This window comes from Notothenia rossii (assembly GCF_949606895.1).
Source record: "Notothenia rossii genome assembly, chromosome: 1".
NCBI lineage: Eukaryota > Metazoa > Chordata > Actinopteri > Perciformes > Nototheniidae > Notothenia > Notothenia rossii.
In genome coordinates this window covers 18,879,300-18,904,198 of record NC_136912.1, presented here as the reverse complement: position 1 = coordinate 18,904,198, position 24,899 = coordinate 18,879,300, and the positions used below count along the sequence as shown (strand labels likewise).

Here is a 24,899-nt window from a genome sequence, read left to right as displayed (position 1 = left end):
TCATAATTCTGACATGATCGACGCAGGATGTCCGTCAAAGTGCTCCATCTAGCAATCTGCTTGATTTCAACCTCTCTGGGCCGAACAGTCTCGGGTCCATTATAAATATGAGAGGGAATTCCCAGAACTCTCTGCTGTGATTAGATTATCTTTAAAGCTACACGGCCCGTAGTTACAGTCTCCTTCTGGTTGTGTTTACATTATTTCAATGACATGGTTTAATCAATGGGAATATTTGAGCCTTAAACCTGGATGTAGCCATAGGCAAAGTTCTCACATGATAACAGTGACTTGCAGGGAGAGTTATAGTTTACGTACAATAAAAAGTTTCAAAGTTGAAGAAATAAAACAGAAAAGTTATGAACTTTGCATTTATTCAAGTTGATACAGCAATATGGTTCCTTGTCTCACTTATCCAGTAGTCCCTCAACGAGATGAGGAAATATTTCCTACACCCCAAAAGCGAACAGATTCCTGACAAGGGGGCCCAGAGCAACTCCAGATATTTTAACTCGGCACCACCCACAGTGTTATGTGAAGACAAAGCGTGAAACAGAGGGAGACGGAGGAGGTGGAGGAGAGTGAAAGAGACTGAAAGAGAAAAGAAAAGAGGTGGAGGAGGGTTAGGGACCGGCAGTTTCCTGACTGCTCTGTCAATCAAAGCTGTCCAGGGGAACGTTGGGGTCCTCACAGGGCCCAACAACAGCTGCAGGAGCCTCTTCACATACATAATATACATATACCTTGAGCCTCCAGCAACTTCATGGGTGAGACAGAGCAAACATGCCATGAGCCAGATGACTCGCTTTTTTCCAGCATGAGGTCAAAAGACACTGCAGAACTTATTCAGACAGGGTTTGTACAGGTATGTCTGTTTATTGAGCACACATTGCAAGTTTGTGTGCCTCATCTCTAGGATGTACAGTTTGCTTGTTTACACATTGTATAACCAAACATATGCCTGTCTTGCGAATCACCGTTTATTTATATGTTCAGTAAAAATATCCCACATAATTTAAATGAAAATCACTACAACAACCACTAATAAAAGACCAGAAAGTAAACAAATAAATTAGCTTTAAGTCAGAAACCTTGAAACCAGAAAGTGGTCAAAGGCATTAATCACTTCAAACCAATCAGAATTGAACTGGCGTGTGATATAAATAAATACAATTTCCCCTATTGATATATAAAACAGATACCATGATAAAAGGCTACATTTATTATTTTTTAACCCTTTCTGACAATTTATTGATTGTCATATCTCATCCCAATAGATAGGACCATAAACCCCACAATGTTATGGTATGATTTTGAACACAACGATCTTGTAAACGAATCCTAGTGCATTCTGCACTGAATTACCGGATCCAGTTCACCTCAATCAGTCCTTTCCTCACTTCACTTCATCAGAAAGAGGGAGTTTGGAGAGATGGAAAATCATAAAATCAAACAGACTGTCAGGCCCCCTGCTGTGCGCTGGACCAACACCCCACTGTGCCGCAGTTAGACTAGTTAATTGTGAAAGTGTGAGAGAGAAGCAGGAACATCCCAGGGTTGCTGCTAATAAAGTTAATATTCATGAAGCCTTAATAAGGAGGAGGAAGGCAAGAGGGATCCAATTTACCCAGCAGTCTGTTTAAACATTTGTGCAAAAATATTGTGGAACTGTGGAAATATGGAAAAATCCCATTTACATTTCAACACTATCTTCCACATCTTCCTCTAAGGGCCAGATGTGCTTATTCGCAAGGGTAGCAGCTTATAGATAACAAGTAAATGTTTGACTCTAGACTCACCTGATGGCTCCTCTGTACTGCTGGATGGGGTTGTTGGAGGTGTAACAGGAATCTCTACTCCCAGAGAAAACATGATATGGACACAAAGAAAGATCAGTTTTATTATGATATGCATCCATGTGTTCTGTGCATGCATTGATAGGAAAGGGTCAAGGGAAAACCAAATACATCAGTGTAAAGACCATGAATTGGTTAAACCTCTGTGATTTATTTTGTATCCAGCTGACAAGCTTTTGTGTAAATGTGCTTTTATCGGTTGATAGTAGGCAGCAAAAATTGCTTAATACTTTACTTTACTTTTTTTCTTTATTCAGACAGAGTTATATCTGATAGACTAAGTCAAAAATAAATGTGTGGTGCGCTAGTGGCGTAAAGTAATTTTGTTCTACTTTCTAATAAGGGCATTGCTCCAAAAACACTTAAGGCAATGCAATAACTTGTACAATCGGGGTAAAAAGTGTGAGATGTGTAGATGAATGAAGTCAGGAAGTTGTTTTCCTCTAACACCCTTTATACAATATTTATTAGTTATTTCCTTTCAAATCTTCCTCCAAACATGTTTTCCCTGAAGCTCTGCAAAAGCTCCATATCTTCACATTTCTTACAAAGCCATATCGGACCAATACATTTTTTTTATTTGTTGGATGTTCAAAACATTACTCAGAGCAGTATGATTGTCCAAAGACTTGATTCTCTCAGCCCTCCTTCATACTCTTGTCTTCACTAGTGGGTAGGACACTCAGAGAAACCATGCGTGAAGAAGGGCCCTCTTATTTCCAAAGGGGCAGGATGGCAACCGAAGATATAAAAAACACATAATATTTATTTTTGTTATTGTGGGCAGGAGGGACCGAAGGGGCTCCTCAAAAAAGGTCTGTACGGAGGAGATAGGGGATAGGGAGGACAAAAACCGCAGACATGTATCACAGACGCATGCAAAGAAAGAGGTGCACAACAGTGGTGGTTTCAGCTGTGCAAAGGTGAAGACTTTGTGTATGAAGGAAGCAAGAAAGAATCAAGTCTTTTGATCAAGTACAATCTAATTTCTTCAGCTGGGATTGAGCGAACCTGCTTCCGACTTTCTGAACGTACACAACAATTATGTCACCGTAAATCAGAATCTGTGGAATGATGTGTACAGTATGCCTGTTTGTTGACTTGTGGACATAATGAGGCCTTCTCCGATGACAAATTGGTTGATATAATGACAAGAAAAACAATTGCTGCCAAAACAATAGCGCCTAAAGCCCCTAGGTCCCTCTGCTGATGTTGTTGTTGATCAGCAATCTTCCATCAGCATTCAGCCTCCACGTACGCCAGTTTAAATAATGAGCCTATGTCTCATAATTGACTGTAGATTTATGGCTGACAGCGCTGGAAGGTGCATACGAAGTCAAAGATATAATATGACTCCGTATCATAATGAAACTTGGCAAGCCCTGTCCTTGAGTCTAACGGGGGGATGTTAAAAATTAAACTACATCACATATGGAGGGGCTTTATTTCCATCTCACATGGATAACTACATGTTTTTGTATTCACAGGAATCAAGCGTTACAAGTTGATTATATATATTATTTGACTGGTCAGCCATGCAATTTCATATAGAGATCTATTTCTCATAAGTATGTAATTCTAAATCTAATTACAATGGCAAGAGCACCAATTAAAATGTATTTTTTGGAGAATGAGACAATTAATCTGCCATGAGGCCTTAATTCTATGAAGCTTTAAATAGATGCCATCCCTTAGGAAAACTACATCTTTCCACCATTTTACTATAATAAAAGGCTTTAATTGGGCTCAATAAAATGGTCAATGAATGCTGAGAACCAGATTGACTTTGGAATTCAACCCAAAGCTTCCTTCACTTATCCAAGACACTTTGGGGATTGGAGATGCGGGTGTTAACGGCTCTGGGTCTTTTCTCAAATGTATGGAGATCAACAAGCCGAGAGCATAACCTTGAGGTTCAGTTTAATGGTGTGTTTATTTAAGCTGGCAGATTTACTGGTCAGAAAACCGTCAGTCGGGCACTAAGCACTTGTCTGAAGAAGCATTGTTTGAGTCTGCTCTTACAGTATGTGTTTGTGTGTGTAGCAAATTGCTTTACGTGTCGATATTGAGTATGCCCATGTGTGTCCCTCCCTTTTGTCCTAAAGTGAGGCAGATATGGTAAAGACTGGGTTCCACGTACTTATGCAGGGGGCAATGGGCGAGCGGCTCTGCTGGTAGCCTTTAGCACAGCGGTTGCACGTGATACCAGTCACGCCGTCTTTACAGGGACATTGTCCTGTGGTTTGGTTACAGGTTTTGCCAGCAGCACCCACGGGATGGCAATCACATGCTGTGAGGAAACAGAGGAAGAAAGAGAGGCACAGTGAGTGGTCACACACACAGAGACACTCACACACCCACACACCCACACACACACACACACACACACACACACACACACACACACACACACACACACACACACACACACACACACACACACACACACACACACACACACACACACACACACACACACACACACACACACACACACACACACGCACGCATGTGAGGAGATACAAACATATAGTATATATAAAGAGTGCAGGTGGGTACACAGCAGTGGAGGCAACAATAATAGAGTGGTGAGAGACAGGTGGAGGCGTGCACACAGAAGAAGAACTTACCACAGCGCTCATTTTGGAGAGTGTGGCATCATGACTACAAGAGCAACACATCCTCTAAGTCTACAGACATTTCTCGACATTTTGACATTGTTTGCTAATTAGCTAATTAGCATTCAAACATCACATAAAACACAAGCTGCCAAAATACCGTATCAGCATTATCCTGAGTGTGAGTTTGGATGTTTTGCTTTGGTGTGTATGCCAGCCAGTGTGAGCGCTCTGTGGGACTGCAGCTGTGTGTGTGAGGTAAAGAGAAAGGGTTGAGCATGTTTACCAAATGATAAAATAATGGAGGATAATCCTAATTGCCTGTTTCTGATTAATGTTGGGCTTTGAACATGAGCCCAAAACGTCTGTCACATTTCCTCCCAAACTGGGGGGTTTATCGAACACACATGCTTCAGGAATGTAATCATTTTCCAATTGCTTTCCCCGATCCAAGCCCTTAATTCATTTCACAGCCAAACCCCTGTCAAGTTAGAAATCGGTATTGAATAATAGTTGTCTGAGAGATGTTTCTTTTTATCTATTTTTGGACCTTACAGTAAATCCTGAGAGACCAGAACAGCCTTGATAATTTATCAACATTTCCACTTATTCACTTGAAAAAACTTCAAAACCTAAAACGCTATTTGTCTCCAAACTCTCATCACTTTATTCTTCACCCCATGAGTGTTATATATTTGTGTTTATTTCCTATGGAAAACCAGTGATGCCGCTGACTCTCAGCCTCAGGGTTGGCCGACTGGGTTCGATTGCCGCCCCTCCCTGAAGTTTTTTTCTGCGTTGTGTCACTTGTCACTCTGAAAAGCCTTCAAAGGCGTAGCTGAATTATGTACTTTGAGGTTTGTGGGAGTATTTAGTGGTTTGGCCTGTTTTGCTTTTAACCACACGGATTGTTTCGACCCACAGTACAAAATTACAGCTTCACAACAATCTGTCCGTTTCGGCCTATTGCATTGAAATGAGTGTTAATATCTAAAAATGTCAAAACAAGTTCTAATTAGCAGTGAAGCTTATGCATACCAATTAAAACACAGGTTTCTACTGTGTATTATTCCAATAGATAAGAGATTGTTTTGCTTTAAATGTTCTGCAGAAAAAGAGCTAAAATGTGTTCTTTATCTTAACTTTGACCTCTAGAGCGTTGATATGGTTGTTATTCCTCCATGTGAGACATGCTCTCTGGGAGATCCACATTACAGTGGGGCCTTAGGGAAAACTGCTGCTGTAAAGTAGTAACTAAATACAGAATCTGTCCTCTTTGTGATTGACCTCGGACTCTTGGAAACCACATAGCTGTTGTTCGTTGAGATTTGACAAGCAAAGTGCTACAAGACAACTCTATCCTGTGGGTTAAGCCCATCATTTTGGTTTCAGCTGACCTCCTTCTATCACACAGTCTCACGCTTTTATCTCTATTGCCTGTTTCCTGTGATTCAGCTTCTGTTGTTTCTCTTATCTCTCCTAAGTGTTTGTGTGTGTGTGTGTGTGTGTGTGTGTGTGTGTGTGTATGTGCGCGCGTGCGTGCTTGCATGCTGTTTGCCCCTCTTATCTGACGGGGAAAAGCCTCCCTAAAAGTGTGTGTATCTATTGGTTCCTTTATCAGAGCTATCTGTCATCGCTTTCATTGCTTAGCTGTGTCTAGCTCACAGGAACAGCACACACAGAAACACACACACACAGCTTCAGGAACCCCAATAAACAGCGTGGAGGCCAGTACAGCACGTCTTCAGGCCTGTACATTTAGGAGTATGTCAGAGGAGTTCGAGGCATAGGAGGGCAAAGTGTGCTTCTGCTTGGAGCTTCAGAGAGCTCAGGTTATATTTTTAAGAGCCTCTTCCTGGTAACCACAGCTCAGAGCCTGGAGCCTGCAGTAAATCAAGACGTGCAGCACATGGTCTACAGGTGGGAAACACTCTGCCTCCCTCTCCTCCACCACATTTGATGCTTGAAAGCTGACTGGCTGCCTGAGCTGCTGTCCAGTTGGATGACAAATGGTCTGACTCTCTGGCTGGATGACCCACCTGCTGGCTAGAGGAACGGCTTAGTCTGGAGGTGTGAGTGAGAGTTTCTGGTTTAAGTGTGTGTCCACTTAACTGTTAAGTGGCTGCGTGCTCTGCTTCAAGGCTACTACAGATGGCTACGAAGATATGGGGACAAGTGAGCAAGAGGCACTTTCAGTCTCAACACTTCCTTGGAGGAGAACTGACAGGAGTGTATGATAAGAAGCGTAGGTGTCTTATAAACATAAGGGAGCTTGTGTTTTGTCCCTAACAACGCAGAACTGAATCCAAAGGGATTAGCCTTGTATAACTGTCATGTTTTTCGAGATGAAGACAGAAATCCTAACGCTAAAAGAAGTTCTTGGCGCCGAGAGTTGCATATAAAAGAATGAAAAATGTTCTCGGTTAATGGGGAGAGTGGAAGGCTTTTTTCAAAGGCAGGCAGTCGGGCCTCAGCCTGAGATTGCACAATGTGAGAATTTTGAACTCTGCCAATCGTTTACCATAAAGCTGGCGTTTGAAGTCTGAACTCCCCCCATTTGGATTGTGTGTTCTGTGCCAATAAGAATAATTTGTTGGCCCTGGATTGAAGCCAAGCTACCCGAGTCTGTGTTCTATTATAATTAGGTTTCTGCTCCTCCACAAGTATTTTTGGAGCAGAAAGAGATAGCGTTATAGGGTCGTTGCACTATACAGTACATAAACAGCTTTCCAAATAATACGTTTATCTAATAGAGGGTGTGTCTCTCTTTTTATGCTGTTTACTGTTTTATTGATCAGCATAATGTACTCAGCGGCCCTGAGCAGCTTTTGGCCCACAGTGAGCTTAAAAAGTTGGATATTTTCTCGCAGATACAAAACACCCTGTGGAAATCCAAAGCTAAAAGTGACATCATGAAAAACAATATTTTTCAAATCCCAAGCAGAAAACATTTTATATGTGGCCAATAAAAAAACTCTACTGTGTCAATGGAAGACATATGCTGCGGAGAGGGGAGTATGTTTTCCAGCATGTTATTCTTATTGAAATAGACTATCCCTCAATCAAAGCCTAATTTTCCTCTGTGTGCAAAATATGTTCCTCATCATCTCACTGACCGGTGAAATTATACGATGGTTGATTTTCAGATTCAAAATGTGAAGGTCTGAATTCAATCCGTCAGTCACAGAACAGACGCCAGCCTGCTCAAGCTTGATTTTATTTTGTTTAGATGGTCCTCAGAGGACGACTAATCATGAACAGCGCTTATTATTTGGCCAATATTTATTGTGTAGTTAGCATTGTTGCAAAAAAGACTCCACATTGATGATAGGTTTCCAAGGAAATCATTAATGTTTAACCTCAAGTTAAGACAGGGTTGTAGGTTGACAAACAGGGACAACAAACTGCTGACTGAACTCTGGGTAGAGCTATCACTGCAGAGTGGCATTTGTTATTTCAGTTATATGTCACATGTGTTGAAGGACCACCCAGAGTGCAGCATCTCTTGGTCTTCTCAAATCGTTTAACTTTTTACGAAATTCATGCATTTCATTGTTGTTCATATACTCAGTGTGTTTTATTCAGAGGCTTCAAACAGTTCAAGAAACAAACAAGAGCCACTTGAAATGTATGCAGTGTTTACCCTCTTGCTCAATGAGGGGTGAACTTATCAATTCTGGCGTGTATATGTAGCCACCGGGCATGCCTCGCTCCGCTGTAAGCCACTGCTCTCTTTTACTCGTAATGGCCTCCTATGGAAATGAGCTGCTTTTGGGGAGGATTGTATTACGCATATAAAAGCAAACTCTTGTGCTCCTCGACCTGCCCTGCGCTCCTTACAGTGTCCATTCTCTCCCAGAAAGCCACACAGCAAAAAGACCCTCTCTCTTTTGAGTTCAATAAATAACCAAACCTCTTAATTACTGTCACTTCAATGTAGCGCTCACGCTGCTTGAGGAGCGGACAGAAATTAGTTCTGCGGTTTGAGTTTCATTGAATTATCTTGAGTTATGATGTGGTAAACCTGAGAGAATTTGGCAGAGCAAGACTTTTGACTGCACACCTAGGTGTTTGACGTAGGGGAAAGACTGTGTGTGGTAACTTTTAGTTTATTAACAGAGAAAGGGCATGTTATACGATGATACACATCTTTAGAGTTTTCATCCGTAACTTTCCAAATATAGTTTACACAAGTGTTTTAATAGGCAAAAGGAACCGTTCATGCTTTGTATCATTTGTCAGTTTGGGGTAACTACCACAGATCCTTTATTGTAAGTCTGTTTTGATGTAATTGAATACCTCAGTAGAACTTGGACAGTGTTTGCTTAAAATTACTCTGGGCTGGGAGAGTCGAGACCTGCATACACTCTGGCAAATTTCATGGATGAAATTGAACAGAACTGTTTGAGTAGACTGACAATTTTATAAATGATGGTAAAAAGATCCTGATGTAATGAGGATATGAAATGTTCATTATAGTGAAATTGTGAGTTATTGAAGTATTCAGAATGTCATTGATGATGGTAAAAGATGTAACTTATGACTATTTCAAATACAGATTAAACCATCAATAATTTTGTCAATTATTTAATGTTATTATTTCCTTTTAAAAATCAGAAATGTGTGAAAAATGGCCCTTGCATGGTTCTTGGAGGCCAAGGAAGTGTCTTGTTTGTTAACAATAACTTTTTTAGACAATAACGCCAAATCTTGACACTTAAGAAAGCTAAGAGCAGATCCTGTTAATTTAGAAAAATAACATATGATTAATTATTAAAATGGTTGTAGGTATACCAATTTAAAAAGGATTTAAAGGTATTTTGTTTATCATTTCGTAGATATTAAATTGGTCGTATTGAAGAAGGTTTATAGACACTTCTGATGTTGTCAGGCTCCAAATCAGTAGCATTAGTTATCAAAAAGCAGTACACAAACGTATCCACAATAGATGCACAATATATGATAAGTTTACTCCAGATGCCACCGGTCCAAACCAGATGCATCTTTTACAGCTTTAGATTTTCTATTTTGACTTTCACTTAATGACTCATTTATGCTTTGGTCCCTGACATCAAATTAATCATCATCGTTATATGAGAGCAGCTTTCCACATCAGCGGGAACTGATTCCTCTTACTGCAGACAGGACTTGTTTTAGGTATGGTAAAAATATTTTGTAGTGAGGTTTTTACTCTATTTGGCCCTACAACAAAACAATTCACTGATGTGTCCTCCTCTGGTGACCCACATGCCTGCTTACTTTAAAGATCTCTCATTTCAGTGGGTATTAAAATCACTCGTGTAAGCATTTAAAAAGTAATGAAAAGTAGCCAGTAATCATCTGAAAAATGCTGGATTATATGAGGGTCTCCATCTTCAGGCATTAGAGAGAGAAACGTGTGGCCTGAAGATAAGTTATACAATCAATTACTCATCCAAATAAGATTGAATTATTTACCAGACTTGAATACAAGAACAGGCTAAAAATAATTTGCTGTGTATTGACTTGAGATAACCCTACATTGGAAACACATAATACGATTTTCTATCTTTTTTATCTACTGTACTTTATATCGTAAACTGTCTCTTATCTGCAAGTGTAAGCAAAGTTAACAATTCTTATTTTTGTGAAATACACAGCAGGACCTTAAGGCACCTAACTTTTCTGTAACGAGAAACAAACCCTCATGAAAGTGAGTTATGGGATGCTGAAAGAATCAAGTCTCTGACACATGAGAAGGGATGTAAAAACAACAGACAAAAAGGGGGTTAAATCCCCACAATTAGCCAGCCTGGTAGACACAGCAGAGGATAGGGGTTAATGGTACACAACGTCCCTTCGTGATGAATGTGTGTTTGCATTCCTGCTCGACAGGAGAATGGGCCCAAAGCCACGGAAGGTGTTAATGTCAGTTTAAGGATATCGCTCATGAGCGGCTGGAGGGGAGAATAAAATGGATGCATTAGTCAGAGAGCTTTGATATGAACTTGTGTTCATGCAGAGAATGAAACGTGCTTGATATGGTCGCTGGATGTCAGGAATTTAATGCAACATGTCTGAAGTCTTTTAACCTTGGTTGATAAATGTGTACGTTACAGAAGCATGAAGCGTGTCATCATGGCACTATCTGCAAATGGAAAAGGTTAAGCTATTTTATTTTATCAGCGGAATAAAATGTATTAGTTGTGATTTAATTAAATGTTACTTTACACATCATTGACTCTGAACATCAGATTATTTTGCAGATACTCTTCAGACATGCCTCCTGTCAAGCTGACTGATAGGTCAGTTTATTTATTTACTCCCTGGTGAATGATGTGAGAAAACTCGGGCTTAAACTGTCAGCAGGCGGCTAATATTTCCCCTTTGGAAGTCAGCGCTCTGAACCCTCAAACAGGTATGTGTGTGTGTGTGTGTGTGTGTGTGTGTGTGTGTGTGTGTGTGTGTGTGTGTGTGTGTGTGTGTGTGTGTGTGTGTGTGTGTGTGTGTGTGTGTGTGTGTGTGTGTGTGTGTGTGTGTGTGTGTGTGTGTTTATGTGAGCTGTATCTATACAGAGCGACTCTGAGGTGTCTCTGGGCTTGTTTGCACAGGGATTCAGCTCCTGTTATCTTTCCCTGCAGCAATGGGAGAGGTGAGAAAATATACCCTCTCTCTTTTCAATCACCCCTCCTCTTCCTCCTCCTCCTCCTCCTCCTCTTTCTTTGACCCTTATTAGCTTTGGTGAAGGCTGATGGCAGGCGATTCATCCAGCGCTGAGTAGCGAGCACACCTGCGTGGGGGTGTGTCCCGCTTGTCCTCCTCTCTTCCTCTTCTCCTCATCCTCATTCCCATCTTTCACTCTCTTGCCACCCCCTCTCAACCTGAGTTTGGCTTTACCCCCCCCCCCCCCCGCCTCCACCTTTTCCCTTCCTCTGCGTCCTGCAGCCTTTCCTCCAGCGATCTTTCCTGGGTTCTCCTTCGACTTTGACCTGCAGCGGGGATCACTTCACACCTCAGCTCTGTTTGTTTTGCTTGTCCTGTCATCCCCTTACCTCCCCCTTCCCCCCCCCCCCCCGAAATGAAGCCAAATAACTCAACTGTTGATGAGGGAACACCCAGCCCAACCCTCCCATACCGCCACGACCTCCACAATCCCAACAGACCCCCTCTACTCATCTCCGCTGACAGAGGGAGACGAGGGTGAGACATGCTCAGGAATGGAAAGACTGCAGGCTCCCCCCACTTCCTGTAATACATCTTAAACTGTTTCCTATCAGACCTAAATAATCTTAGTAGTATTAAGTGTTGCTATGAATGTCCTGGTTCATATTTGTGATGCAACTTTAAAGAGCGATTTAACAAAACATCTTTATTAAATCAGGTATGTTAAAATCTTTCCCCAGCCAGATGAGAAACCACAAGAGGAGCGCTGTACCTTTGCAGGCCTTCCTGTGTGAGATGGGTTTGGACAGGTCTCTGTAGTAGCCCTCCTTGCAGTAGTGGCAGTGGCGTCCGGCTGTGTTGTGGCGACAGTTGAGGCAGACTCCTCCGCTCTTCCTGCCCGACAGCTTGTACAGCTCCATGTTGAACCGGCACCTTCGGGCGTGAAGGTTACAGTTACAGGCTGTGGAGGAAACAATGAAAAGGTTGAATTAGCATGAAATAAGGATTACGTCCATTGATTGCGATCATATATACACTTTTTATGTCTATTTGAAGTTGTTTAAGTCATATGGGTTAAGTAAAGCTTTAACTAATCATGGTCATTATCGAAACAATCAGTTTTCAATTAATAGCTTGGTCTATAAAAATGTCCATCCCATTCCAAGTTGATGTCTTGTCCAAAGAATGTCTAAATATATACAGTTTAATAACATACAAAAACAGTGGAAAGCAGAAAGTCTCCATATTTCTGCAGACATATGCCCGTAAACCAGAAACATTAATTTAAGACAGGATGGGAATTTCCAGGATCTTTTATTTTTGTTTACAACACTCACATCTGACTCGATGCAGAGCCACCATAGATGGAACGTTAATAATGACAATGAGGTCAAACACTGCTTCCTTTTTCTATCACTCTCCAGATGTCTTTTTTCTGTCCCTGTCTAAATCTTCTACTCATCACTCTTTCATCATCTAGTTTTTTCTCCTGAAGGTCCTCGCCTGCTCTCCAGAGTCCAAACTGTACTGAACATAAAGTGAAGGCCTGGTATTACCATTCCTCCATTCCCTGCAAATCCCTGTGAGCATGTGTGAGACCCCCTTGCTGCCGCTTGTTTACTGATGAGTACAGTTGCCAGCGCTGAGTTTAATTAGCCGGCTGATGTTTATTCATGACTCTCTGGCAGCGCAGTGAAGCAGACATGCCCAACTTCATTAGGGCTGGCTGTCACAGGTCCACCACCACCACCACCACCACCACAGACGTATTCATGCATAATTTACAGCAACACTTCTGATACAGTTTGTGGCTGTACTGTATGTGTGTGTATGGGTTTGGGGGTTATCTGGGGTCCCTATCTTGTTTTTCTGAACCACCTTTCCATCAACTGCACATGATTTTAGAGAAGCTGTTACTTCCCCTCAGCATCCCTCTACCTTTTCACTCCTGTGGTTTTTTTCTACGTGTGTGTGTCTGTTTAGGACCCCCGAGACCCCTTCGCTCCACTGCAAGGACCTCATTACAATATATTTTCTAAATACACGTACAGTTCCCCCACACACATTAGCAGCGCTGAGCTTTATCAGTAGTGACTTGGCTTGCTGTGTTTCCTGCAGGACGGCAGGGGTTTAATTAGTGAAATGTCTCTGCTTGTTCTCCCTCCCTGCTTCAGATGGTCTTAAGCCTCAGAGGGAAATGACTGCAATGCAAAAAAACATGACTTTTGAGTCCTCTGAGACACAAGATGATGATACTTCCATCATATCTTCTGGGAAAATATAATGTTGAGTAGAAAAAAAACGGTCACCTTTACTCTCCTCTGCTGTGGACTCACTTGACTGGATGTATAGCTGTCCTTAAAGTGACAGATCTGTTGTTTCCTTTGTTGTCTTAAGATCGATTTACACCTATTTCTAGCCTTTAGAGCTTTATTATTCTGGCTCCAATGGAAAACCCCTGGAGCCCACTAATAGCAACAACCCAACTGTGTGTGTCTCTGCACCAAAATGTAGAAAAGAGGTAGAGGAATAAAAGTGGATTACATTTTCTTTCATTCATAGATATTTTGTGATTCAATTGGAATGAATTTCAGCCATATCACTTAATAATAAAGTTGTTCCCCCGTTGAGAGAGCTCTGAAATGATCTGTGTCACTGAGCTGCAGTCTGTAAAAGCCACAGGGTGGATTAGGTCACCCTTGGTAAAAGGTTGCCTGCAGGTAACAGGGATCAGCTGGTGGGGGATCAGTGCCTGCTCTCAGACCTGCAGGCATGTCTCTTATTCACTAAACAGATTGTTTCACACCCTTCCCAGACAGGGGGGATCCTAGCTGGACTACACTGTCCCTGTGAGAAAAATGCTGTTTTCCTGGGAGGCATGTTGGATATTGAAGAAGACTAGCGGGATGTGGAGGTGTGGGGCAGAAGGCCACACTGTGTTTGATGGTATTGTGCTTCATGAGGTATTATGTCAGATAATGGGGACAAGTAAGAAGCAGTTTAAGATTGTGCTTAAACTCACAGACACTAGGCGCGATGTAAGTTTGTTCACACAATACCCCTTACTCATGGAAAACATCTTTAGAATTTGTTTTATTGTAGGGGCAATTTCAAGTGTTCCACAGACTGTTTGAAAAAAATGGCATCATCGCAGCTTTCTCTAAATTAAATCGCATTTGATAAAAGGCAATATATACTTCGTCTGGTGTGGGCTTATAGGGTTTCCTGAGGCGTTGTAAAGCAAGTGCCCGGCACCTACCCTACCTTTAATAATGCATAATACAGTACAAAATAAATATCTGATTCAGCTGAAGTGCTGCACTCAGTGATTGTCATACTGCAAACAATTCTCAGTATGTGTTTATTGTGTCCAATATACCTGGAGTGTTTGTTTTTTTAAATCAGATAACCCTAATGTTGATTGTAGTTTGTTTCCAGTCATGAGCCTGGTGAGGTCATTCCTGGTACCCTCTAGGCTAAAATGGAGATAACATAGATCAGAGTATTTCGTTAAAACTAATCCACCGATTGAACAAAAAGCACATATGACTATATTGGTTCCAGACTAGAAAGAGAAGCAGAGGGTTTCCGGCCTTGAGAGGAGACACAAAAGCTGAGCTTTAGTTCATTTCAGCGGAGCATCAGCTCACACACAGCAAACAAAAGCCACTGCTACCATTCAAGCACAAAGCACACACCAGCACCAGGTGCACTTTAACGGCAGGTTTGCTTTTCTAGTTCACTTTGAATCAACATTGCATATTATGTGTTAATATGAGAAAGAAAATGCTTTAACAAGAGAAGAATGAGACACCCTTGTTTATTTAAAGGAAATACCTCTAAAATATGTTTATGTGTAAGACATATTTATCACAATTTCGGTAGAAAATCATAATCTTATGGATATATTTCTGATTGTTATTGATAACAAAGATGATATCAACATAATAGGAAACCTTCACATGTTTGGTCTGTTTTCAATCAGGCTAACTGCTTCAGGCTGGATTAGCGAGTCTGTAACCGCCCCCCAGGTGAGCAGTAAAAAGAAGTGTGAACTGATACCTTTAAAACAAAAGTAATTGAATTAGCTGGATAGAGCTAAGCTTACCCACAGCTTTTCAACACCTCCTGTAATGTGCACCACCGCTGTTTGAAATGACAAAAAGCTGCAATAGAGTTTTGCAGCTTTCTTTACCTACAACTGCAGAATCCGACAGGAAGCCGATCTGGTTGTTGCCGTTTCCCGCTCATCCTAGGAGCCTCAGAGCAGGATCTTGGTGTGTTTTGAAAAAGTTTGCTAATTAGTTTCTAGTGGTTCCCAGCATCTATCAACTGACCTCAGTCTCGTAGCAGCACAGATGCGGCCTTCCCTCGGCCAATTAGAGAGAAAAGTCAAGCAACAGAGCTGGAGGTTGAGGTTAAGCTCATCGTACTTACGATAAGCCGGGTAATTGAGTGATGTCGGTCACAGCCTCAATTTGTTCTAAAGAGACACTCAGGCAACTGATCTCTGCCACTTTTACTCGAAATCCACATGCTGGATTTGTGGCTGTTCACTACGCCGAAATATAGAACAAATAATTGAAAAGGGATAGCTCATTGTATCATTTTAACATTTCAGACCTTTTTAGATACAAGTATCCACACTCAGACACTACTGTCTTCAACATTCCTCTCAAATAGACATTTCCGCTCTGTTTTTTTTAGGTCTTGGGAGGTCACAGACTCTGACAACTATTTTGCAGCCCTTTCTCCACAGCTCTCAAGAGATCCCAGTCTCCCCGCTGCTGTTACCTCCACCGATCACCCAAACAGGACGGAGAACCATAATCCAACACCAGCGCCTGCGAGCAGGGGAGCTGCAGGAGTTCTGCTATTCTGCTTTTAAACAAACACCAAGCGGAGTCTACACTAGGACAGTTTACTTTTAATCCTATGGGCGCCCCAAAAAGAAATCAGATTAACTTCTGAAACCCCCTCAGGACAACATGAAAAAAAGATTGAGCGCCATCTGAGAGAGAGAACGGTAGGAGTATAACTCACTATGACTTATTTTAAATGTTTTGAAAAAACTGTGCCCCAAAATATCTGGAACAGCTTGATACACCCCTGTAGTGTATGAAATTAAATTATGGCAGTCTGTAAACCCCCCCCCCCATATATACACCACACACACACACACACACACACACACACACACACACACACACACACACACACACACACACACACACACACACACACACACACACACACACACACACACACACACACACACACACACACACACACACACACACACACACAAGTGCGAGACAGTGCCCAAGTGAGCTGCACTCTGGCCCTTTAGCCCTTTAGCCCTTCTCTCTCTCTCTCTCTCTCTCTCTCTCTCTCTCTCTCTCTCTCTCTCTCTCTCTCTCTCTCTCTCTCTCTGGGGGGGTTGATAGTGAAACATAACTCACATGTGGGAAATGTTTGGTTGGTTTGTTGCTTGCTTGAAATGGCCAAACATTAGGTGTGTTGTAACGAAAAAACCCACGCGGATACACTATAGAGATTCAGTGTGCGAGCAACTGATGTGCATGATCATGTGACAAACACAGGCGCAATACAAAATCCACAAAGACAATTCAAGGAAATCACTGAGGTTCGGAGGTAAGGATGTTATGTTTGTTTTTCATAGAAACAAGGTAACTGCTGTCTTGGCTAACAAAGTACATTTTTTGCAAATTTGCAATCTTTTATCCAGAATCAAGTTCTTCGCTGCACCTAACTACGTCACTGAAAGTCAAATGGCGGCGCTGGATGCTGGAGGAACAACAGATTTTGCAGCAGAAGAACTCCTTTTTGAAGCACAGAGGAATTCACCGCTTTATCAACTTCATTAATAATCAGCACTGAACGGATTAGAGGTGGGGAATTTTCACCTTTAATTACAAAATATATACTGTATATCATAAACTTCTGTCAAGCCTCTTAGTTATGCAGGAGACTGATGACTTCCTAAAGGGAGATTGTATCATATATACTAAGTAAAAGTAGCAATATGATTTCAAAAATATAACATATTTTAGGAATATGTTCCAAGCAAAATTCCCTATATATTATATGCCATGAAATATATCCGTTTTCCTTTTTTTCGAAAACTTTACAAGGATGAATTGAGGTTAATGAGCTCAGATACTGCTGACTATAAACTAAAAGCAGTCGGAAAAATGTAACATTAAATGGAGGAACAACAAATAAAGTGGCATGAAAAAAAATCAGAGGTATTATCCTTTAATGTCTGGGATTTCCTCTCTAGTGCAGACAATACAAACACTCATTTTGTGGCCGGATTAATACAGTGTTGACACTTTCTGAGGGAGGAGTGATTTAAAAACAGTGTGTTGGTGACAGCTGACTGTAGTGTCTCGTTAGAGTGATGTCGGACCACACCACACGGACGATGTGATTCACCGCAGTGGAATGATCGTCTATTGCCGATAATGACTGTTTATACAAAAACAACTCAGGAATTTGACTTTTTTTTAAATGCGTCCGTAACAACTGCTGAACCATAACACAGAGTGATGTGAAATTACAGAAATATTTATGTTCTCTCGGTAATCACTGTATATTAGGCCGTCACTTATATCAGCCTATAAATCTGTTTCATGCCAACTGTTTATTTAGCCTCTTATAATTTAGAACAATACGGGCTTGTATCCGCCGTTTGTTGATCCAGACACTAATAAAGGCGGGACTTTCCAAATAAAATAGAGCTAATTGAGGCATTGAGATGATAGATGGAGCGCTCATCTCAGTGTTGTGGGTTTGGCGTTCTTTTTAGATGCAATTATTACTCCATATAAACGTCATTCACCATTACCAGCTCAATTAATCCTTTCAAATAAGCAAATCATTTGTCTTTCATAAATTGTTGACACAATAATTTTAATTTGCTATAAAATGATCCTATTACAGACACAGGAAATGTGTGCTCTTTTTTTTAATATGCTGCTCTTTCTCAAATGTTGTCACTACACATTTGGTGTATTTAATCTGAAGATAACCATAGACTGTATAAACAAGATTCAATTACACAAATAAAGCTTGCAATGTAATATATACAGTATATCAAATCAGGATGATTAGGAAACCAAACATTGACCAAACGGTGACAAAAACAAACACCTTTTTTACGCAAATGTAATCTAATATAAATGCGTTGAAATCCACTAAACAGAAAGATGTGTACTCTAAAAGTGGTTGAAAACACCTTTAGCAAATTAACCCTTTCAGATTATCTCCATCGCTTTTGAAAAATATTAGTGAATAATTTTTTTTTCTTATCACCGCATTTCAGTGGTAGACTGTTTCAGATCAATTCAGAGGGCAAATCGAGGAAAGCTGGGAGAGAGTGATTATGCCTTGTCGTGGAGGATGTATGAAGTGTGTGGGGAGTTTAGAGTCAACAATGGTCAGTGTGGATATTGTGGAGCACCCTGGGAATGCCATGAAACTACGGGGTGATGGAGTGAGAGGTGTGAGTGAGTGGGAAAAGGAAAGGGAAAGAAAGATGGAGCCCACTGCAGAGATTATATCAGGCTAATTTAATTCTTTTATTGCAGCCAATTAGTCGCAGCACTTTGGCCCCCTGTGAGCCCTCTAGCCCCTTGACTCGCTCTCTAATGACCCCGACTAAACTCTGGATCTCAGCTGCTCCCGAAGAAGGCCATGTTTCAGAGCCGCTGTGTTTTTAATAAGCCGTTTGCCTCACAGACACACTGTACCATGATGAGAGAGAGTGAGAAAAATATAAAGCGTGATGAGAATGGAAAACAGGTGGGAAAAGAAAAGATGAGGTGGACAGGAGACGAGAAAGAGATCTGCCTGCTGCTTGTTAAATCCAAGGCCTCGACCGGAGGAGACTTGGCTAATGAGATCAAGTCACACAGAATATTCATCAGTCCTGCAGGGTTATCAAAAGCAGAATAAATATGTGGTGAGGACTGATTTCCAGTGGACAGATTCCAGTCTGTGATAAAAAAAAGAAGCCATTACGCGCTTTTCTGACCTTTTTTCGTATCAGTCATGCTGTTTATCTATTTCTCCTTTCTATATTTCATAAATTAACACTCCCTTGTTTTCTCATATTTAGTGAGATTATGCAAATCCCAGTGCAGGCAGAGTCTACGGTGCATGTTGTCTCAGTGGGTGATAAAATGAAGTCTGATTAACCGACCACCGCAATTAAAGAACTGTGAGAACCGCCGCGCTTCAGTGCAGGCAGGGATCCCTCATGAAGCTATCAGCAGTGGAGCGAAGGTTAATGTTAAGCAATGGATTTAAAGTAGACGGCCAAATAAACACCAGCAGAGCAGTGCGCAACTTCGTATAGCTCTTTAAAGAAAGTATGCGAAAAGTATGAGAAGAATCATACATGAGGAAGTGAATGCATAAAATAATTTTTGAATTAGCCTGAATAAACTACTATACAAGCATTCATCAATTAATTACTAAGATCTCTGATTTTATTTTCCTGTGTACAGTAAACGTCTAATTGACTTTCCATGACAACTTGGCGTGGGAATAAAATAACTGGTCTACAGTATATTGCTTTTTAAAGTTACAGCATAGTATATTTATTTTGGTGTTGAAGAGGCAATACTTTTTATAATATTGATATTTTTTTGATTATATTGGGGAACATTTTGAAATTTGACAGTAGAATACAATTTGGAACTTACATAGAATACATTTTACAATTATATGAAGCTAGCTGTTTATCTATCCTCAGTAAACGTGGGATCACTCATGTCCCACTAGCTTGCACACTTTAACAGACAAATTAAAATCCGTAATTTGATTGTGAAGCCTTAAGACACATTAACACCATTTCAGCTGTACATTACATTCATGAGCACACAGCCTCACACTGTGCAGCAGCCTCCAGCAGCAGGCCGGCCTGCACCATGCTGAGCTAAATGGCCCATATATTCACTCTCTGTCTTCATGTGGGGGCTAATAAGGCCTTTCCTTTTTCAATAGTCTAACTAGCCACACAGAGGCACAACAACAAAGAAAGGCTAATGGCCTCCAATTTCCCGCATTAGTGCCCATTTAATGGCTGACCTGCCCTCTCGTTAGGCAGCGCAGCATGGGAGCACTTCTCAGCCTTAGTGCATGCACACACACACACACACACACACACACACACACACACACACACACACACACACACACACACACACACACACACACACACACACACACACACACACACACACACACACACACACACACACACACACACACACACACACACACAAACACACACAAACACACACGTACGTACGCACGCTCGCACACACATCAAGTCCTTTAGCCCTCCTCAAACACACTGCCTCGGGCCCCTGCAACACTTCCACCCCACGCTGAGACTGCATAATAGGCCAGTTTGTAAAAGGGACGGCCTGTGATCAGTGATGCATCCACTTGCTGAGTAATCAAGGGTCTTTTGTCCGAGTGGTGTGTGTAGAGCAGTGTGTGTGTGAGAAGGTGTGAATGCGCGTGTGCGTGTGCGTGTGCGTGTGCGTGTGTGTGTGTGTGTGTGTGTGTGTGTGTGTGTGTGTGTGTGTGTGTGTGTGTGTGTGTGTGTGTGTGTGTGTGTGTGTGTGTGTGTGTGTGTGAAAGCGTGTGCACCTGCGTGAGAGAGATCCTCTCTTCCCATCTGTCTTTATTTGTGCGCCCATCGCTCTCAGAGTGTGTTTCTCCATGTGAGTGTTTGCGTGAGTAATTCCAAGATAAAGTGGCCCTGCCTGGAAGAGATCTCCTTCAATTGGTGTCTATGGGAAAACACCAGCTAACATACAGTGCAGGAATAAAGGGATCCCGACTAAAGCCACGCAGGGGCTGACGAGAGGGTGTTGTGTGTATGTCAGCTATGCCATAAAAATGCCATGGGTGGAGGATGACATTGGCAGGTCCTATTCAGGGCTATAGCAGTGAAAGGCCCTTTAGGATGAAAAAAGATTCCTCAGGCCTGTCAGGTCCCCATAGCTCCCCGCTGAACAATACCCACTAAGAGCAGCTGTCTTAATAGCGTGAGGGACTGACAGCTTTAGGAGCGATGCGATGCTCGGAGCAGCATCCGCACAAACTTTAGTCCAAACAACGCTTCGCTGTGTGACAACATAATACAAAATAACAGGATAGTTTGCCAGACACTGAATGCATCTTGTACATGTCTATTACACATAAGTGTCCAAACAACTTGAGCTGACAGTGTTGGCGAAGATTCATCACCTCGCTGATCAGGATCCTCGTGTGTGAACGGATGCAGTGGCACGATAGCAAAAGATTCTTCTGAGCGTGATGATGATTGGAACTAACTGGATTCACAGTTTCCTCCACAGGAAGAGCAAAAAGCTCTGCTTTCACTTGGAAACGTTGGTTTATATTGAAGGGCTATCAGTGGGAATGGTGTTTAAATGTATTGTGTTTGACTGATGGAGCAATGTTTCCTTTTCAAAGTAAAGGCGGATTAGTGAAACAAGTGTCTGATGTTTTTCTCTGACATCAGCGTCTGATCTGATAATCACAGTGTGAACGTTCAGAGACTCCTCCTCCGAGTATTAGCTCTGAATCAATTTTGCAATGGTTTGAAACCGCAGCCCAGCTCCCCGCCATCAACCTGGCTGTCAAAGCCAAGTATAATAAGGTCTTTGCTCTCTACTGTTTTACATCCAGCCATTACCTAAGCCTGTCTCCTCTGCCTAGAGCTTCACACATCCACAAACACGGAGAGGACGCGCATCGGAAACACGCGAGACAGATCTCCCAATCTTCCCTAAACAAGGGCTCTAGCTGCTCATGTCAAACATCACCTCCAGTCTATTTACTCGGCGAGTTTGGTTTCTATGGGACTAGCAGATCCATAGTGTTTAGGGTTCACATAACTCCTCGCAGGTCGTCTTGAGCGTTGCTGGCCTCCAGGCTGACAGGGATGGGCCGCTGCTGTCAGTGCTAGACAATGAGACAAAGCTCACACTGGGCTAACTCACGCTCCTCCATAACTGTGATTCATACTAATCCCACAGCCTCTGCAATTAAGGCAATCACTCTGCTCCAACAATGTAAACTAAAGATTTTAAACCCGTTGTATTATAGCAGAATGCAGTCGGCCAACACTGATTGGCGGCCGTGAGCTGAGAAAATAAACAGTGTTTGAAGATTAGATGATTAGAAGATTAGATGAGTTAATTTGGCCCTTCAGGCAGGAAAAAGGCGGAGAGCGTTTCCTCATTCGTGAAGACACTGGATACCTTTATCAACCATCAGTATAGCTCATCCTTTTTGCTTGTTTTGTTTTTGTTTTTTCGAACCAGCAGTATGTGAAGAAGAGCCCTGTGGGAGGAGGCGCTCCCTACCTTGCTTTGGAAAGTTTTCCCATATTGAACTGACTCAGCCTTGAGGATAAGCAGATGAGTCTTGGATTAGGGATGAGATCGGAATGCTCTGCTGGATTTCTTTCTACTGCGTGAACATTTATGGTTTCCACTCCCAAATAAAGATCTTCTCGGAAGTGTCAAAAATATGAAGGAAATTACTGATACAGGAAGTTTTCTGGAAATGTCTCACTTTCAGCTCTATGTTTTCCAATCATATGTAAACTTACTATCCTTCCTAAAGCTTTGTATCAACTCAAATGATCTTCCTCTAGGCAAGGGGGTGCTTGAATGTTTAAACGTTCACGTAGCAATTTAAGAACTTCTCAACCATGTTGTCTTAAAAATCAAGATATGCTGTTAATTCTATTAATTCGAGCCCAGATTGACAACAAAATATTGAAAACCGCACAGAAAATGTATGAATGAGAATTGATCTGGTGAAGGAGATCAGGTTAAAACTTTGAAATCTTTCAAACAGCTACTGAGTAGACTGAAAGATTATTTTGTCAACCTTACTTTTGTGTTAAAATGATTCTCCAAGTCTGTTAATCTCTAACATAAATACCACACAATTCCAAATGTACTTACAATCCTTCTTTAAGTTTAAATGTTATCATTGGTCGAAAAAGTTTTCTATGGTGTGAAAAAATACATCAGGACGTTCCGGATCAGACAAAAAACGCTGCGTCCACAGAAACGCTGTGGCTTCACCTCACTGGGCAGTAAATGCTTAAATTAAGCTCTACTCGACATCATTTTATTGTAGGCTCATTAGCAACCCCAGCACTGTGGCCATGCTAAGCAGGTGGGAAACCTTTGACCTTCACACACACCCCCTACATTCCTTTGCCAAGTCCCCATTACTAAGTTACCACTCCTCCGAAACGGGCTGTGACCCTCCTCCGCCTCCTGTCTTCCTTTTCCCCCGGGTAAACCCGGGGCTTCCCTGCTGCAGATGTCATTAGTGAGTGGTAGACTGGTGAGACAAATATCTCTATAAAATGTATAAGTCATGAAAAAAGGCTTCAGTTGGGCAGTCAAAGAGAGAAGACAGGAAAGGAGAGAAGAATTAACTGCAACACAAGTTAATATAGTGACAAAGAGGAATGGAGGGGTGACGAGATGGAGCGGAAAAGAAATAAATCTCAACTATAAAAAAGATCTTCATCCCGCTCTTCCTCTTTTTCACCAATCTGGGGAAACTCACAATGAATTGAAGTTCCACTACTTAGCTGCCTGACCTTTTGTAGCTCTTTTACAACCTGCCAATTACTGTTAACACTGTTGGGGGGCTGGTTTGGCTCGAGAGCACATTGCAATGAAAATCATCCTAATAGCCCGGTCTGATTACTGTGAGTACCGGAGTTCCCTGAGGAAACACTGGCAGTATGCAGTGGAGGTTTTAAAAACACTTTACTTGTGCATCACTTAAAAAGGACTATTTCCCAACTGTTCAGTTGACTGAAAGTATTTCAGGATTTCAAAGCAGGTTGAAATCAGAAACCGACCCACTGACCAAATAGAGAATGAAACAGAGGATGACTTGAATCCACAAAGTGGAAGACAAACTGTACTGTGCATAGTATATAAAAAATCCTTGATAAGTACAGATTAGAAAAATGACAAACACACCACGTTGTGTACTATAGGCGCAGTGCATGATTATCCAGCTCTATAAAACGATAATGCAAACAGAGACTAGGTTGTCAAAGCGTGCAATCAGAGAGATATTTAAAGTGTCTCAGCCAAGACAAATCAGAACCTGCGGTCCCTAATCACCTTGGTACACATTGCACTTCTTTCCTGCGTCCGGCCTTAGAGACAGAAGCATGAGAGGGAGTGATGATGGAAGTGTACTTAAAGAAATGTGTATGCATGTGTGTGTGTGTGTGTGTGTGTGTGTGTGTGTGTGTGTGTGTGTGTGTGTGTGTGTGTGTGTGTGTGTGTGTGTGTGTGTGTGTGTGTGTGTGTGTGTGTGTGTGTGTGTGTGTGTGTGTGTGTGTGTGTGTGTGTGCGCGTGTGTGTGTATGTGTGTATGTGTGTGTGTGTGTGTGTGTGTATGTGTGCGTATATGTGTGTGCGTGTGATCTTTTCCAGAGGGAATGAGCAGGAAGCCGCTGAAAACCATATATCTCAAACCCCACAGCCCAGTTCCTTCATTCCTGTGATACATTTACTTTCCTCTTTTTATTTTCCCCTCCCATCATCCATTTTTAAAATGGCACACTCTTAAACCTTAACCTTTTTTTTTAATAAACCCCTCAATGTGAGAGCACCGTGTGTGAGGGCAGGGGGGAAATAATTTGCCGCTGTTTTCATCTACCCATGTTCTACGCTTTAAAGTCTGC

General features: G+C 41.8%; 1 protein-coding gene across 2 annotated transcripts in view; it reads right to left on the bottom strand.

Annotated features, from left to right (window-relative positions):
• Positions 1–24,899, bottom strand: part of ntn1a (netrin 1a) — a 57,753-nt gene that overhangs the window by 13,117 nt on the left and 19,737 nt on the right. Inside the window, exons 3-5 of one of the 2 annotated variants that reach the window (XM_079657689.1) lie at positions 11,889–12,077; positions 3,997–4,146; positions 1,800–1,853 (exon numbers count right to left, since the gene is read on the bottom strand). In XM_079657689.1, coding sequence (XP_079513815.1) covers positions 1,800–1,853; positions 3,997–4,146; positions 11,889–12,077 — 393 coding nt within the window. The remainder of the gene's footprint in view (positions 1–1,799; positions 1,854–3,996; positions 4,147–11,888; positions 12,078–24,899) is intronic. The other variant, XM_079657690.1, reaches the window with a different exon arrangement.